This window comes from Pelobates fuscus, chromosome 7 (genome assembly GCF_036172605.1).
Source record: "Pelobates fuscus isolate aPelFus1 chromosome 7, aPelFus1.pri, whole genome shotgun sequence".
Lineage (NCBI taxonomy): Eukaryota > Metazoa > Chordata > Amphibia > Anura > Pelobatidae > Pelobates > Pelobates fuscus.
Window position 1 is genome coordinate 125,067,084 of NC_086323.1, and position 17,942 is coordinate 125,085,025.

General features: G+C 41.5%; 2 protein-coding genes across 4 annotated transcripts in view; one reads left to right on the forward strand and one right to left on the reverse strand.

Annotated features, from left to right (window-relative positions):
• Positions 1 to 2,125, reverse strand: part of LOC134568183 (RNA-binding protein 6-like) — a 40,732-nt gene extending 38,607 nt beyond the window's left edge. For both annotated transcript variants that reach the window (XM_063426554.1, XM_063426556.1), the window contains exon 1: positions 2,041 to 2,125. The gene's annotated coding sequence lies outside the window, so the exon portion shown is untranslated. The remainder of the gene's footprint in view (positions 1 to 2,040) is intronic.
• A 2,854-nt stretch (positions 2,126 to 4,979) lies between these two features.
• Positions 4,980 to 17,739, forward strand: MON1A (MON1 homolog A, secretory trafficking associated). 2 transcript variants are annotated; one of them, XM_063426568.1, is made up of 6 exons: positions 4,980 to 5,162; positions 6,351 to 6,533; positions 8,374 to 8,826; positions 10,189 to 10,954; positions 16,974 to 17,121; positions 17,271 to 17,739. In XM_063426568.1, the coding sequence occupies exons 2-6, from the start codon at positions 6,401 to 6,403 to the stop codon at positions 17,409 to 17,411; spliced, it is 1,641 nt and encodes a 546-aa protein (XP_063282638.1). In that variant the 5' UTR covers positions 4,980 to 5,162; positions 6,351 to 6,400; the 3' UTR covers positions 17,412 to 17,739. The 2 variants fall into 2 exon arrangements, with proteins under 2 accessions (XP_063282638.1, XP_063282639.1); XM_063426569.1 differs by having other exon boundaries at positions 4,980 to 5,133.
• The last annotated feature ends 203 nt before the right edge of the window (positions 17,740 to 17,942 follow it).

Genomic DNA, 17,942 nt, shown 5'->3' on the forward strand with positions numbered 1-17,942 from the left:
TACAAAGATCTTTAAAATTACAGGCGCACAGGGCCCTTCTACCAATAACCAATCCTTCCCCTAAATCAATAAAATTTAACATACACTTGCAGGCCTCAATAGTGTTTCACCCCAAATAGAACTTTTTTTTTATTTTATTTTTTTTTATAAATCACAGCTAAATAGATGCATTTTATTTGAAAGGCTATCAATGCTACAGCCTGGTACTCACTGTAAATCTCCTGGCATCTCATAATGCTGTGAACAGGTTTGTAAAAGTTTGTATGCATTCCCAATGCCCTTGTTGTTCTTGTATACAATACTTAGATTGAGGTTGACTACTCATTGAGGCCAAGTAAATCTAGGTTCTTGCAATGTCATATTGTATGACTTTACATATCAACCAAACAATTCTAAAATTGGAAAAAATGTGTTGTGCAAAAATGTACTAAACTATTAGCAAACTTTTTAATGAATATTTCTTCCGTCAACAGTTAACTACAAAGAACAACAGATTCTAAAATATGCATTGTACTTTATAAAAAGAACTATATTCATGATTAACAAATAGTGCTATTATACATGATAATATTGCACTGTATTGTTCCATTATCTTACATACTATGTGAAGGTATTCCTAACACTGATTAAAAGCTGCATTATTCCTCTACCTATTAGTGGGCTCCATGGGCCTCATGCTGGAACGGACAACAAATATTGTACAAGGTGGAATACTGTAGAGGAGTCTAAGTGAAGCATATTAGAACACCATACAGTTTTTAATTATGCATTCTTGATCTGCTTCAGTCATAGTCGGGACATGCATGCCTCCTGTTCTTATATTTCCATAGAGATCTGCGCATCTCCTAAAGACTGTAAGCACTTTTGTGCAGGGTCCTCATCTACCTCTAGTTCCTGTAAACATTTTTATTGTTAAATTCCCCCCTTTAATAATATTGTAAAGCATTGCGTAATAAGTTGACGCTATATAAATAGCAATAATAATAATAATAATAATAATAATGTCAGTTTATGGCAACCGTAATTTTTTTTAATTCGTAGTTTATTGAGAGCTTCTTGATTATATAATTGGGTACAGAAAGAAGAGAAGGGAGATAAAACATGTTACAATAATCATGGCACTCAACAACACACCACCACGGTATTTTTTAAGGAAATGTTTCGCTTTGCGAGACAGAAACGCGCAGGTCTCCAGCACTTTTAAAATAAGGTAGCCATGAGCTCCCCTCTGCACTCATGGCTACCGTATTTTGAAAGTGCTGGAGACCTGTACGTCTCGCAAATGAAAACATTTCCTTAAAGGATGACTATAGGGTCAGGAAAACAAAGCGGTTTTCCTGACACTATAGTGCCGTAAGGGTGCCCCACCCTCAGCGCTGAAGGGGTTAAAATCCCTTCAGCTGCTTACCTTAATCCAGCGCAGGGCTGTGTCCTCTCCTCCCCCGCCGATGTCAGCTCCCGAGTGGAGCGTAATGTGCGGCAGGTGCCGCGCGCGCATTCAAACAGTCCATAGGAAAGCATTTCTCAATGCTTTCCTATGGACGTTCTGCATTCTGGATGCGAACATTGTTTACATCTGAAGGGTTAAAACCTGAAGGACCTGGCACCCAGACCACTTCATTGAGCTGAAGTGGTCTGGGTGACTATAGTGTCCCTTTAACCCCTTAAGGACCAAACTTCTGGAATAATAGGGAATCATGACATGTCCCACATGTCATGTGTCCTTAAGGGGTTAAAAAAAATACCTGCCTGCATTATCACAAAGTGGTGTTAATAATATGTATTGGACAAGGGTGAAATGTAACAAATGTTAAGTAAAAACATATTGTATTGAGGTTTGAATCCTCGCGTATTTTTATGCTTGGTCTTTTTGTAACACAGAAACGTCTAATGTATAGGCCAGCAATGAAGGCTGCCAGATATCTCTCTTTGGTAAATACAGCCACAGAGCTACATTATTAGAAGCTGTAATGTTTACATAAATATACATTCACTCCCATACAGCACGGATACTATTAATATAAAAAGAGACTCCCTCACCCTCTCCGTGTGACTTCCCTCCGTTAGGCCCGATGGTTTTTCTTCCACCACCTCCTCCTGCTGTTATGAGATAAGTGACTTCCGGTTCTCGGCGGAAAAGGGTAGAAAACCAAGAAGTCGCTTAGCATGCCGGGAAAGTGAGTCTTTTTTCACTGTGAAGAAAGCAACAACTCCATCCATGAAACTACAAATAGAGTGATGCTTTGCGCTGCACAGCCGCAAGCGGTCCAAGGACTTGTAGTAAAAGCTAGACGTGCAGGAAGAGGATTTGAGATAAGGAAGGCATTGCTTTAGTTGCATGTCGGAACTTGTAGTCCTACTAATGTCTGTGCTGTATGGAAATTCTTGGAGAAATATGATTTATTGTTTAGAATCTATTTTGATAAAAGTGATTTATTGTTTAGAATAATAAAATCTATAAACGGCAGAATATGAAAAAATGAAACAGTTATAATTTGTCAAATTGCCAGAATACAATAATAAGTGTCAGTATACACTGCAATTTTTTGTTTGTTTGTTTTGTTTAGTCTTTATATTTTAATTTACATTCTTTGCTAGCGAAATTATTCAAATTAAAGGATTACTACAACCTTTTCAGTGATTTGAAGTGGTCATAGTGCCTAGAGTCTGTATGTGGAGCATTTCTCTATAAAATACCTACCCCCTCTGCCCCCTTCCTTTGCCCCTCCTAGCTGTAAATACCTTCACATATAACTGTCTCATCTCCCTCTCTGATCCTTAGACCTCAATCCACAAACCCAGAAAGATGCAATACTGACTCTTCATTTGCTCTAAGCACTTACTGCCCACCCAGGTTCCTACTAAATTTATAGCATGTTCCTTCAGCTGTCTGAGATCTTACTTAGTGACACCTTTATTCCCTTTACATCTAACTAGTAGCTTCAACTCTGTTAATCTCCTCAGGCCCTCACTTCCAAATTCCCCTTGCTACCTCTTGTCTCAAATTCCCATTGTATCCTTTAGATTGTAAGTTCACGGGCTGTCTGAGCACTTTGTATAAAAGAGCTTTAATGGCTAGATCTTAGTTCACGGGCAGAACCTTTTTTTACCTTTTGTATTGGTCTGTGCATATTGTATGTTCTACCCTAATTGTACAGCGCTGCGGAATATGTTGGCACCTCAGGCATCAACCTTTGGTCGTCTTTTTCCGGCTGGGTAATTTACATTTTGTGCATATTTCTATGCACAGAATGTGATTTATTTGCTAAGAGCTGTCAGCTGAGATTCTAAGCCAATGAATGGTTGGCGAATAAGCATCCAGCTTTTTGCAGCTATCTTTTCCATTACAGGACCGTTGGCCACCAGCGGAGACCCAGGTAAGAGGGCAAGCTGCTGCATAATGTATTGACCTATTTCTAGGGAATGGGGCCAGGGTACACGTAGCATCATAATCATTACAACAGACTGTATTGGTTATTATGCTTGAAGTAACCCTTTAACTCATGTATTACGCATGGTGTATGTGCGAATATAGCATTACTGAAGGAAATGTGCCTGAGAGCCCAAACAATTCACTGTACCATTCATAAACCCCACTTGAATTGCCAGCAGCTCACAGTTTAGTCAATAAGCCTATGAGTATTGTCATTTTATATTTTCTTATGGATTCCTAAAAAATGACATTTTAGAGCCACATTGGACAGAATGCATGCTGACATCTACATAATTTGGTTAGAATGTTGAAATATGAAGTAGAAAAACAGCAATAAGCTATAATGCTCATCATTTCGCCTCTAATAGCCTTTCGCCTCTAACAGTCGGTGTTACTCAAACTTAAATGGTTATACCACTCCTGCTTTTAGAAGTGCTTATGGTGGTACAAATCTGTATTTGCAGCGTTTCTGTTTGAAACGCTGCATTTTCAGAGATATTTGCACTTGTGTGCTGTGGGCTAGTTGCACCTCCAGCACGTATGACGTAGTTGTTTCCAGTCGCCTAAAGTTAACTGTTGTATCAGTCTTTTCTTATTGTATTGTCTTTTTCCCAATTGTACAGCGCTGCGGAATATGTTGGCGCTTTTTAAAATACCAGTAATAAATGAATAAATAAATAAAACTATGTGCATAAATTACATCTGTCGTCAATGCGCAAACTCCCTGCGCTGCCTGCAAGAGGAAACCTTGATGTACTCTCCCCCTCCAGTATTCAGAGTAAAAAAAATATTTTTTTTTTACTAAATCTCCACAAACCTGGTGGCATGGCTCTTTTTGTGTGCATCAAATCCAAATGGTCGAGTATGATTATGGCTGAGTTGGAATTTTGTTTTAAAAACTGCAATTGTTTTCCAGTGTTAATGTCTTACTAACCCCTTAAGGACACATGACATGTGTGATATGTCATGATTCCCTTTTATTCCAGAAGTTTGGCCCTTAAGGGGTTAAATATTGAATTCTCATCCAGGTTACAGTATAAAAAGACACACACATATCTATGTTTATTTATTTTCTGTGCTTTGCTATATGCTATAATTGTTAGTGTAGTTTTTTTTTTTTGTTTTTTTTAAAGCAGCTGTTATTCAGAAGACAAATTATTAATACCTTTAGGTACCCTTTCCCCCATAGAGCAAAATGAAACCCGTAAATAAAAACAATACAATAAAACAAATATATGTTTATGAAAAATTGCATGATGTATGAAATGGTAGAAAATAACTGTTTATCAGATTTTGAAGACTTACTGACCAATGGCATGTTTGCACAACTCTTTCACACATTATTCTAATCTGATGATAAATCAAGTATTCTACAATAGAACCTTGCAGATGCACAGGCATCTATTGAATCTACTCTAAGGATTATTTCTGGAAGAATCTGTATTTACAGAGAACACAAACTGTTCTTCCTGAGTGTTGACAGTGCTAGATGCGTGCAAGAAACAAGAAACTACAATCCCCATAATGCAATGGTGTGCAGGGAGAAACCACTAACCTTTAAAAGGCTGATCTTAGATAAAAGCTAATCGCTAGTATGTTGGAGCAGGAAATGAGTGGAACGTGATTGTGTGGGATATATGCAAGAAAGCAAAGAGTATGAAACTGGACCTGCACGGAGAAGAAATCATGAAAACTGGATGGTATGTGTGACTACACATTACACAGGAAGGTGAGAGGAGGGGGGTCACTGATGCCAATTTTGCTGTGTAATAGCGACATTTCGATTACTAGCCTAATCCTACAAATCCGTGATGACTACCCTCATGTAATGTGTGACCTACATTTCTTGTGCTTTGCCAGCCTAGAGGCTAGGCATGGTGGGAATTGCTGTACACAAGCATATAGGGTACCAAAACAACCTATAATTCCTGAACCCTGCAAGAGTGTGATTTTTTTTTCTTCATACAATTAATCATTTTGTTTTTGCAATTAAACATGCTGCAATGCTGATTGCAACATTTTGTATAATTTTAAGTTTGAAGATAAATAATAGGCATCTATGCTATTTAGTACTATCTTGGTAATGTGCCGTAAATATAATGTTATTACTAATGCTATTTATAGAAGTTAAAAGAAAGCAAAGCTTAACATCTTACAAAAGCACCTGTGATTCAGTTGATATAAATATAATAATAATTTAAGGAGGGTGACCTCTTTTATTGTAGTGGTTATGGTGCAAAGAGTCTTTGCGTGCAGTCCCAACTATTTTTGTCAAACCATTTTGAGAGATCTGACAAAAAAGGGGTTCCCCCAGCATCCAAGGTCAATCCAATCTACTGTCACAAAATAATTATGATTTTAACTTTTTTGTTATCCATCTAAAGGTGAATAGCAGTGTAATACTCTGGGTTGCCTAGCTCTTTTAGACTATCACTGATATAAAAATGTGTACTGCAAATCCGTAAGTAATATTGCTAATTATTTTGGAGGTGGCAGAGAGGGTCGTATTTAATGAGCCCCATTTTTTTTTTATATTATTGTATCCAAAAAATTTGACAGACTCCTTGCACCGAAACCACTTAAATACCCGTTATGGTGCTTAGAGTATGCCTTTAAGTCCTGGACCCAAGTAAACCTGTTGGACAAGTAATTAACTTTCATCTACATGAGCTTATTTACTAAAGAGAGATATGTACTGAAAGAAAAACAAAACAAACATCACCTTTCAACTAGTTAGCCATAAATCGCTGAGGTGGAAAATAATTATTATACTTTCAGGTTTGCCAATTTGGCCTAAATTTAAAAATTTTCACTTTAAAATTCAGCACAGCTCACTATCTCGTAATTAGATTCAATAATGTAGGGAGGAGGACTGCAGGCAGCCAGCATTGTGTAAGTCTCCGCCTTTGGTTTGCAGGGTGACCATGCCATGAGGGTATTAACATCTCTCTAGCTGCTCAGTCCCATATGCAGCAGATGGCTTCAGATGTGGACAAGATGTCAGAGCTGGAAGGTGGAGTTGCAAGTTCTTCCACGTTGACCAATGATATCCAACGTTCTGAGAGTCCGGCCCCTGCACTGGCTCAAGGCACAGAACCAGGTAAGCGCGAATGAATGCTCTGCTTTGATGCTATAGTCTTTTGAACAAAACGCTGAAAATCATCTATACTTTATTTATTGTATATTAAAAATGTAATCTCAATTCAGTTCAGGCACAGCTAGAATGCAATCTGCAAATGAAGTAGAGAAAAAGAAACCGTTTCTGATTCTCCTTTCTCTATGTTGACTGACTGGTGCAAGGGGGCAGGGCTTATATCAAAGATTGAACTGAAAGCCAAGATGGAGGCACCCAGTTCCAGGAGATAGGGGAAATAGGACAGCATGGATTCAACTTTAAACTTTACGTTTCAGATCTTACAAACATATATATTTGTTAAATCTAGAGTAATAAGTAAAAACAATCTTACCAATCCTGGGAATTTGCAGTTATCCTTTAATTGAATAGATTTACTTTTTCTATTATTATTTATTATTATTGCCATTTATATGGTGCCAACCGATTCCGTAGCTCTTTACAATAATATGAGAGGGGGTATTTAACTATAAATAGGACAATTACAAGAAAACTTACAGGAACAATAGGTTGAAGAGGACCCTGCTCAAACGAGCTTACAGTCTAAAGCTATGTGTCCTTCTTATCTCTTGGCTTCCCTCTTTTATTCGTCTTTCTCTTTTGTACCCATTGTGTTTCCTTATAACTTGCTTTCCTTTGTTGTGGACTTACTGCAGTAGTCCTTAACCTAATATCAGGTCTCTGTTGGTTGAAACAGACATATCATAGGCCCCTGACCAAAATAAATAATTTACTGTATTGATAATGCCTTCCCCGTCCACCGGAAAAAACACTGCTTTATGCCTAAACGGTACCTGTTCTGACAAATCCAACTTAATCTTAAATAATAGAGAATCAAATTACACCTATACATTGGGCTTGCAAAATTGCTAGCAAATGTTAGGATAAAAAAAAAAACCGACCCATTCCTTATAGCAAGTCTGATCGGCACAGAGATTAGAAGGTTGTGCTCTTTGCTCAAGGAAACCCCCCACTGGGCATCCCTCCTGCTTGAATTCATCCTAAGGGCAAGTAGGGGGAGGGGCAGTCTCTGTGACACCATCACCATCACAGAGAGAATCCACCAGAAAGATTTATTGCAGTAGCTTTGGACAATCTGGGAATGGAGAGCGAAAATAAAAATTTTTTACTTGCACAAAGCCAACATAAAGTGGGGAGTAAGTCTGTGTATTGATTCAGTGCTATGGGAAGGTTTGAATGTGCGCAACTGATTGCTTACATGCGTGTTAGGTCACCAATGCTTCTTTTGAGGAGCTTTGAATTGGACCATGTAGGAGGAAACCATTCCTCAGAGGGATGAACAGCACCAAGAGAGCCTTGGCGCTTTAAGAAAGTGTTGAGTGTTAAACCGTTGTCAAACATTTTAACAATAAATGAAAGTCCTAATGCGAACTCAGCCCCTGCTGGACGTATGGAACTGAAAACTAATGTGTCCGCATTAACCCAAGCAGCACAACAGGAAAGTTCGGGCTTCAGGCTGGCAAGGGACCCTTATCCAGTGATAAACTGTTTAAACAATGTTTAACGCTGTACAGGGGGACAATTCCAGTGGTTTCCACGCATTATAAACACGTCAATTATATTAAGTAGATTTAGTGCCTAGAGTATCCATTCAAGGTCTGTAACTTTTGCCATACTACATCATTTGCCATAAGGAGGTTTGTAGACCACATTCAAAAGAGTACTTTGCAAGTCAGACTGTCTTACTTTTTGTCTTCCTGATTTGCTTCAGAATCACTCATTCTATTTTGTCTGTCTTCTCTTCCACCGCATTGATCTTGCTTCACTCATCCATTTGAATCCTCAGGAGCCGGCCTGGATGAAGCCATGTTTGTGCATGCAAGATCTTATGAAGATCTCACAGGAGAAGAGGAGAACTCCGTGCCAGAAAGTCCTGGCGTCGAGGATGAGGTGGAGCCCAGCAACATGGAACAGATCAGCCAGGACTTTACCAAGCTCAGCACCCAACTAAGTGTTAGCTCCTTGCAGGATGATGAGCAAAGCAAAGACGAGTCTTCAGATCAGGGGCCAAGGGACATTTCACATTCTGTAAGTGGAGAGGAGGATGGAGATGGGGCTTTTAATGACATTGATGCCTGGTTCCAGCACCAGAAACATGTGTTTGTCATAAGTGAGGCTGGGAAACCTGTGTATTCACGTTATCGATCAGAGGAGGTGCTTTCCAGCACAGCAGGGGTGATGATGGCACTTGTGTCCTTCCTGGAGACGGAGAAGAACGCCATCCGTTCCATTCATGCAGGTGAGTAAGGATAATGCTTCTTAATTGTACGGTTCAAAAAAGGAGGTGCTGAACACATATATTTAATAAATGGTAGAAAGATTACATGTCCAACTGTTTCCGAAAAACATGTAAAGGCCGGAATTTATTTAACTTCATTCGTTTCCGCAAGCTTTCACTTGTATAATAAAATTGGATTTAGTTGTAGATGTTGTTTATTGTTTGTGACGGAAGCTCCCGTGCCACGGCATTTTGGAAAGGCTTGAAAACCAGCCTCTTGCCAAAAGACTATGTGCCTTGTTTAAAGAGTTATTGGTGCTATTGTCATTGTGGGGAGATGTATGTGGGCTAGGTTTTAGGACTTCTGGGAATTGCCTGTACTCCTTTTACAACTTGAGCGCCTGACCGGGAGATACTCTGAAACTATTCCACGGATCGGGACTGTACCATGGTCCGGTTAATTTTAAGACGGTATTGTTCACTTAAGGCATCAGAGGATATCTGGGGCTTGAAAGAGCTCCCCTCCCCTGAGGTCCAGATATGGTAACTTTTTAATACGCGGCAAATTTTTCAATCACTGCACTATTTCGACAAGAAGGGCTCTCGATGATAAGCTGACAAGGTCGATATATTGTGTGGGGGTTCGGTAAAGGGAAAGGGGCTCTGGCAGACATATTGTGTGCCGTACCTCTAGGACTATGAGGGCACCGCAGGGAGATGATTCTGTTCGCTGGGGATAATGTGATTTAGGTTTCTCAGAGTGGTGCTGGTGAGAGAGAATTGCACTGTAAATTCTACTGTATGAAAGACCCCTGCATGGAGGGTCAACATTGTTGTATGTAAATAGCTGTGTAATAATGAAAAAAAATCATTTTACTGCCTACATTCACGCTTGTCTAATTTGTAAGGAAAAGCTGCAGCAAAGCTATAATCACTGCTCTACATGTGAGAGGGTCTCCAGAGCTATATTCACTGCAACAGTCTGGTTTAGTGGAAGAAGTCCTCGGAGACCCTAGTCAAGCTACAGGACTGGATCGGAAGTGCTCCAGGGACCCTGGTAGCAGAGCAAAAACTGACCTGGCGGGGTACTTGGTCAGTGTACAGGAGCTTCATCACATTGTTGCTTTGCCCTTAAATTATTTTTTTTCTTTAAATCCAAAGTATGTTTACAGTGTTTGTACTATCAAAAACAAAACTACAAAAACTTAAATTTAAAGTCAGTCCTAATGTCAGTAATGAATGCAGCCTTGGAAAAAAACATTTGCTTTGCTTAGGTAGATCACACTTTTTAGGTACAAATAAGCTTTTATGAGTTTGGCTCAACATTTATTCTGACATTTTAGTGTGGTCTAATATGCTCTTTATTTATTTTTCTCTCTGCAGATGGATATAAGGTGGTGTTTGTCCGTCGTTCTCCTCTAGTACTGGTCTCTGTGTATCATACTCTTCAGTCAGAGCTGGAGATTGCTCAAGAGTTACTGTATGTCTACTACCAAATACTTAGTCTACTAACAGGAGCTCAGCTCCACCATCTCTTCCAGCAGCGACCCAGCTATGACTTGCGACGTTTACTTGCCGGCTCTGAAAGAATTACAGACAGCCTGCTGGATCTGATGGATATTGACCCCAGCTTTTTACTGGGAGCTGTTCGATGCCTGCCCCTTGCTCTTGCAGTCAGAGGTTATATAAGCTTTTTTCTTCTTCAGGCCAAAGCCAAGAGCCTGGTCTTTTCAATTCTTATGTCGAAGAACCAGCTGATCAGTCTGGTCAGAAAAAAGGACCAATATCTGCACCCACTTGACGTGCATTTGCTCTTTAACCTGGTCACGTGCTCAAGTTCCTTTAAGGAAGGTGAAGCATGGACCCCAGTTTGCCTTCCTAAATTCAACCCATCTGGCTTCTTCCATGCTCACATTTCCTACATTAGCCAGGACCCTGAGCTCTGTCTGCTGCTTATTTCCACTGACCGAGAAGACTTCTTTACTGCATCTGACTGCAAACGAAAAATTGTGGAGAGTCTAGAGAAACATGCATGTTGGCCTCTATTGAAAGAATCTCTGAAAAATCCCTTCTATGATGTTGCCAATATTGGGGTCCCAGAACTTAGGCATTTTCTCTATAAATCCAAGAGTTCAGCTTTCTTCACCAGGTAAGTGGATGTATTAGCAGCGTTAGAATATAAAGTAACAGTTCCAGAGAAATGGAAAGTTTTGACACATTTCTGTAAAATATCCCTAATATCCATAATGTTTAAATATATTACATAGTTTTATAGGCTGAAAAAGACTTGCATCCATCAATTTCAACCTTTCTCCCATCTGTATCTGCTGTTAATCCAAAAATAGCCCTTTTGAATTTTACAACAAACTAGACAAAAAAAATTATAATTTAAGTCCAGAATGGCAGTCAGATCTCTTCTTCGATCAAGAAGCTTATTTCACCTGTTCAGCCTAAAAAGTTACCATTAATAATAACTCTTTCTTTAAAGAAACACTATACATTCATACCAATTCATCTCAATAAAGTGGTCTGGGTGCTATGTGTCCCCCGTTTTAACCCTGCAGTTGAAGACCTTCCCCTTCTGCAGGATCGGGATGGTTTCTTTGCAGGGTTAACCTACCTCTAGTGGCTGTCATACTGACTATCTCTATGATCGATCTCGATGATCTCAACTAAAGAGATGGAGTGGCACGTAGCAGACCAGCGATGCGAAAAGGTAAATAATCACCTCTCTCTTAACCCAGCAGAGCTGGCCTCATTACCTAAACTGTAACCCAACTCTACAGTGTTCCTTTAAGCCAATGTTCTACCTAAGAACAGGAATTTTAATCTAGACCAATTTCTTTGTTTGAATACAAACCTATTGTGTGGAACCATATTAAATAAAATCCAAGTGGATAACAGCTACATACTGATTTATACTTAGTTTGACTTTAGTTTAATAAAACCATGCTGATTTTTGATCATGTTGTTGTTCCCAATGAATTTCTGAATATTAGTTGTTAATAACCTTTCAAATATTTTCCCAGTCACAGAAGTTAAGCTCACAGGTCTATCAAGTATTTTGAACCCCTTTTGAATATAGGAACCACATCTACCTTCCTCCAATCCTCTTGTACAATTCCTGAAAGAAAAGAATCTTGAAAGATTCACTTATTTCCACACGTAGCTCCTTAAGTACCTGTGGGTAGTGGCGTACGTACCACGGTTGCAGCTGCAACCATGGGCCACCACAACTTTAGGGCCGGTGCATGGCCGCACCAGCCTGGGGCCCTCGGTTGCTGGGTGACCAGCAGGAGGGGAGTGCTGTGCTGCTCACCTCCTGCCGAACTCTGTCTGTAGCGTGGTAGAGTGGATCGTGGTCTCACAGGAAGTGCTTACTGAGAGCACATCTTGTCAGACAGGGGGGGTACCACTCTGCCATGTTACAGAGTCAGGAGGGGTGAGAGGGAATGAGACAAATGGAGGGGGCAGGGGGGATTGAGACACATGTTGAGACACAGAGTGCTTAGGAGGGAGAGGGAATGAGACCGATGGAGAGGCTGCCGGGGAGAGGGAATGAGACCGATGGAGAGGGAATGAGACCGATGGAGAGGGAATGAGACCGATGGAGAGGGAATGAGACCGATGGAGAGGCTGCCGGGGAGAGGGAATGAGACCGATGGAGAGGCTGCCGGGGAGAGGGAATGAGACCCATGGAGAGGCTGCCGGGGAGAGGGAATGAGACCCATGGAGAGGCTGCCGGGGAGAGGGAATGAGACCCATGGAGAGGCTGCCGGGGAGAGGGAATGAGACCCATGGAGAGGCTGCCGGGGAGAGGGAATGAGACCCATGGAGAGGCTGCCGGGGAGAGGGAATGAGACCCATGGAGAGGCTGCCGGGGAGAGGGAATGAGACCCATGGAGAGGCTGCCGGGGAGAGGGAATGAGACCCATGGAGAGGCTGCCGGGGAGAGGGAATGAGACCCATGGAGAGGCTGCCGGGGAGAGGGAATGAGACCCATGGAGAGGCTGCCGGGGAGAGGGAATGAGACCCATGGAGAGGCTGCCGGGGAGAGGGAATGAGACCCATGGAGAGGCTGCCGGGGAGAGGGAATGAGACCCATGGAGAGGCTGCCGGGGAGAGGGAATGAGACCCATGGAGAGGCTGCCGGGGAGAGGGAATGAGACCCATGGAGAGGCTGCCGGGGAGAGGGAATGAGACCCATGGAGAGGCTGCCGGGGAGAGGGAATGAGACCCATGGAGAGGCTGCCGGGGAGAGGGAATGAGACCCATGGAGAGGCTGCCGGGGAGAGGGAATGAGACCCATGGAGAGGCTGCCGGGGAGAGGGAATGAGACCCATGGAGAGGCTGCCGGGGAGAGGGAATGAGACCCATGGAGAGGCTGCCGGGGAGAGGGAATGAGACCCATGGAGAGGCTGCCGGGGAGAGGGAATGAGACCCATGGAGAGGCTGCCGGGGAGAGGGAATGAGACCCATGGAGAGGCTGCCGGGGAGAGGGAATGAGACCCATGGAGAGGCTGCCGGGGAGAGGGAATGAGACCCATGGAGAGGCTGCCGGGGAGAGGGAATGAGACCCATGGAGAGGCTGCCGGGGAGAGGGAATGAGACCCATGGAGAGGCTGCCGGGGAGAGGGAATGCGACCCATGGAGAGGCTGCCGGGGAGAGGGAATGCGACACATGGAGAGGCTTCCGAGGAGAGGGAATGAGTCACATGGAGAGGCTGCGGGGGAGAGGGAATGAGTCACATGGAGAGGCTGTGGGGGAGAGGGAATGAGTCACATGGAGAGGCTGCGGGGGAGAGGGAATGAGTCACATGGAGAGGCTGCGGGGGAGAGGGAATAAGACACATGGAGAGGCTGCGGTTAGGGGGTGGATGAAACACATGGAGGGGGAGGGGGGGGCAATTTCTGCACTGTGGCCCTATGGTTTCTAGTTTCGCCTCTGCCTGTGGGTAAATACCATCTGGCCCTAAAGCATTTTCTTTCTTTAGATGCTGCAGCACTGTGAGTCATCCTTTCTGTACTTTTTTTTTTTTTTTTTTTTTTTTTGCAGCATTGGGTTCCTCCACATTTTTACTATTTTCTTTTTTTCTATCCATCCCAAGCAATGTGTAACTGTCTAGTCATGTGTTTAAATCTACCATGTTTCCAATTTCATTTTGCTTAGTGTATGCTATTGCCTCTAGTTTCCCCATTTTATAGAAGCTCCTTGCAAGCATCCAGGTAATTGTCATAACCCACTTGTACTGTGTGTATATATAGCCCTTTACTATTTCCCTCCTCTGTTCTAAACTTACTGTTACTGCACAATTTCCTCCTGCCTTCCCCCTCCCCCCCAGTCCCAAGCCCCTGTTCTATCTTCATTTTGTAGACTTTTGTGTCCCTCCCCATCACTTGTTTAAAAGCTCCTCCCAACCTTCTAGCCATACAGTCCCCTAGCACAGAATATTCTCTTGCGCTTTGATGCAAGCCATCAGGGCATGGCACATTCTTTAGAAAACTCTCCATTTTTGTCTGACTTTGACATTTGTACCAATATAGACCATAACAGCCCGGTATTCCCCCCAGCCCCTCCCAAAAATCCATCCACTTTATCAGCAACATGTTGGACCCGGGCACCACAAGTAAACTATCCACTTCTGGAGATCAGAGCGGAATATTACCCTGTCCACCACAATCTGCCTAGCCTTTCTTATATTATTGATCACGCATACTAGTAAGGCTGTTCCCCAGGCTGTTAGAATAAGGAGCTTCTCCAGTAAAGCTATTGCTCCTGGTCTGAAGCTCCCAACATCTGTACCCAAATGGGCAAATCTAAAGGCACAAACAATTCTAAAATACAGAGAAGTGTTTGTGGTTGGAAGCTTTGCATTCTTATGTTCCTATAAAGCAGACTTTTGCATTGCAAGAGAACCTGGATTTGCACATGGCACAGAGTTGAGACCTGAAGGTAAAATTCATATACCAGCAATTTGACAAAAGTATAATAATATGATTAACTCTGCTTGTGACTTTACAATAAAAATCATTTCACTTATACATTATCCATCCAATTATTTGTAGTGTGTGAACATACGCTGAGTGTTAACCTCCTACAATGCATATTTAGATTGATTCAATTCCAACAAAAGATCTAAGGGAGATTTAGCTGCCCTGAAATGGCTGCATCAGAAATTCAAACAATTGCTAAATTTCCATGGAGCTACTCATTGTCTAGTGCATGCTCATATAAATATGAGGGCAAACAAAGTGAAATTCTTTATTGGAGAAAAGCTGAGTGGGCTTAATGTACCAGGGAAGTCTCTGTGTTTTGGCAAGTATGCTGCAGTGGTTATTGTGCTTACAGTGTACCGTAAAGGACCACTTAAGTCACCCAGCTGACTTAACCTCCGTGAAGTGATTTGGGTGCAGTGACCCTGTCAAGCCTGGGTTATAAACTCCTCTAGTGACTGTCTCCTCCAGAACCAAGTGAAAATCGGGCTGGCATCAAATGCTGCTGATAGACGATTTTTGATTGTAGGAGTGCTGCATTTGGCCATGCATACCTTGTTCCAATCCATTGCTTCCAATCAGTGGAGTGGAGGAGATCACAGGTGACGAAGGCTTGGATGCTGACCTCATCAGATGATGCACTGGAAACGAGTATTTAAGTTAAACATACACCGCAGAGGGGGTGGAGAATGATCACATTGCTATAAGGCAATCTATAGTCCCAAAATAGCGATTAGTTTCAGGACTATAGGTTTACTTTAAAAGACGCATACTGCTAGGAAAATGTTTGGAGTATATATTCTAAAAAGCCCAAAAGAAGAACTTATAATTTACATTTTGTACTGTTAGAACTTGTGATCTGGTCACGATAAAAATAGCTTGAGACATGAAAAACGGAACCAATTGGGGCACAGAGTGCCGAATGTGACTTGGCCAAATAAATGCATTGATAATTGAAACAAATTAAACACTGAATCAGAATTATTGCAATTTCACCTTGCAGAGATGTATACAGTTACATATAGCACAATACTTTAAACCTGTGCAAGGTGCAGAAATATTCTGTTTCCATGTTGATTGCTTCATTTTAGTTTTTTTTATATAATTGTAGCCTAACAATTTCTATTTCTACCACACCCCTGTGTGCCTCAAAGTGCTTTTTTGTTTTGTTGACCATGTGTTTTTTGTTTTTTTCTGATCCTTTCTAATGTGCCCCTTCCAATTTTAATGTTTTTGTTTATGATTTAATGATCTGACTGTTCATTGGCTGCAGAGTACCTTGATTGACCGTGAAGGTCTCGAAAATACCAAATTACAATGATCCCCAATTTTGAAAAGTGAAAGCTGCCGCACATCTCTTTACTTATCGAGGTTTTACCTGCTGCACTAGAAATAATTGAACTTAGGGAAGATCTGCAACTTTGTGCCTGAACTCTGCAAGTTCATGTTTACCTTCTCACAGCCAGCCCTATAGGATGGGGCCTGTGAACTAAAGAGGGGAGGGCAACTAAAACTAAAACTATAGTAATGACTGTGGAAAGATCGCTTCCCCGTTCCCACCTGTGACCAGCGGCTTGTCCCTACCAGTGGAGACCCTAAATAGCTAAACCCCTTTGCCCCAGGTGGCTAGGAGTCCCCAATCCAAGCCCCTTAAAAATAAGGAAAATGTTAAAAATAAAATAAAAAAATAAAATAAAAAAACACTATAAAATCAATCCATCTTTGACTTGAGAGGGCTCGCCACAGACTGAGCTCTCATAATGGGGAGATCACTTATACAGGCTTTCCCACATTATATCCGCTATTGCATCATGTGGAAAAATCTCCCACGCTATGCAATATGAGTAAGAGCGCTCTGATAGGTTGGTTAGTAAGGTAGTTCGAGAGAAGTGATACCTGGGAATGCACAAAGAATTGCCATTGTGCTCAGAATTTGGTCATTTTCACTGGTATTTGTGCACCTGGATAAAATTTCGTCTTTATAGTTGTATAACTTTGTCATTCAATTAAATACAGTGAATTAGCGAGGAAGCCCCACTATGTTCTGTTCAGAGGATAAAAAACTAAGCGTGCATTCATTAAACTGTTAGCAATTCAGTGTTGATTTAAAAATGAATTGATTATTTGGCTGGAAACTGAATAGTTAAATAAAAGTAATTGTTTTTTCCCCTTAGCCCAGCAATGGATATCCCTTATCATACTGATGCAGAGAAGAAGAGGCTTCTGTCATTATACCAGTATCTACACAGCAAGGCGCACTGCAGTTCCCACCCCCTCATTACCATTTACCACGTGGGATCCAAAGAGAACATACTTGCCTGGGTAAGTCTTAGTAAACAGAATGTATTCTCGCACATAAGATAAAATATATATATATAATACTACAGCGCTGTGGAATATGTTGGTACTATATGATTACTATGGAAACTCTTTATAATGTCTGTGTCTTTTTTTTTTTTCTCTACTGGCAGGTTACAGAAGCATTCGAACTCTATGTCTGTTTTAGCCCATTGGGGACAAAATCTTCAGCCGTGAGTGGAGTCACTCGCCTTCTTCGCTGGATTCGCAAGGAAGAAGAGCGACTTTTCATCCTTAATTCCCTCACCTACTAAAACCATAGCTATTGCGACTGTGAGCCATGAAAACATGCTACAGTAGATGCTTTAACAAGTACCAGTATCCATTGCACCCGGAACATCCAATTCCAGCATCGCATTATTTGGGTGAAGCAATATTTACAGCTCATCTCGCCATATGGGAATTTATTTGTTCTTTTAGAACTTTCAGGCCACCGCGTTATTTGGTATAATAGGGATTTGGATTTTATTTTAGAAACAACTGTACAGTTTCTTTTATATTGGAGTGTGTACTCTAATCTGAGAACAGAAAATGTTAGTTCTAGGAAAGATAAAACAAAACACTAAGTGTATCTTAAACCTGCTTAATGTGCAATAATTATTTTTTATTTCTATTATGCATTAAAGGAAATTCAAATCAAACAAAAAAATGAATTAAAAAAAAAAAATCACAAAAACCTCACTTCTTCAAGAAGGCATGACCATTAACCTGTTTATACGTTCTCGCCCCCACCACACTAATCCGCTTGTTTCCTTTCCTGTAACTGCGTCACCTAAAAAATAAGA

Coding starts and splice junctions, on each gene's coding strand:
- MON1A (XM_063426568.1), top strand. CDS start 6,401: ATGCAGCAGATGGCTTCAGATGTGGACAAGATGTCAGAGCTGGAAGGT. Junction 10,955..16,973: donor AGTTCAGCTTTCTTCACCAG/GTAAGTGGATGT, acceptor TTTTCCCCTTAG/CCCAGCAATGGATATCCCTT. Junction 17,122..17,270: donor AAGAGAACATACTTGCCTGG/GTAAGTCTTAGT, acceptor CTCTACTGGCAG/GTTACAGAAGCATTCGAACT.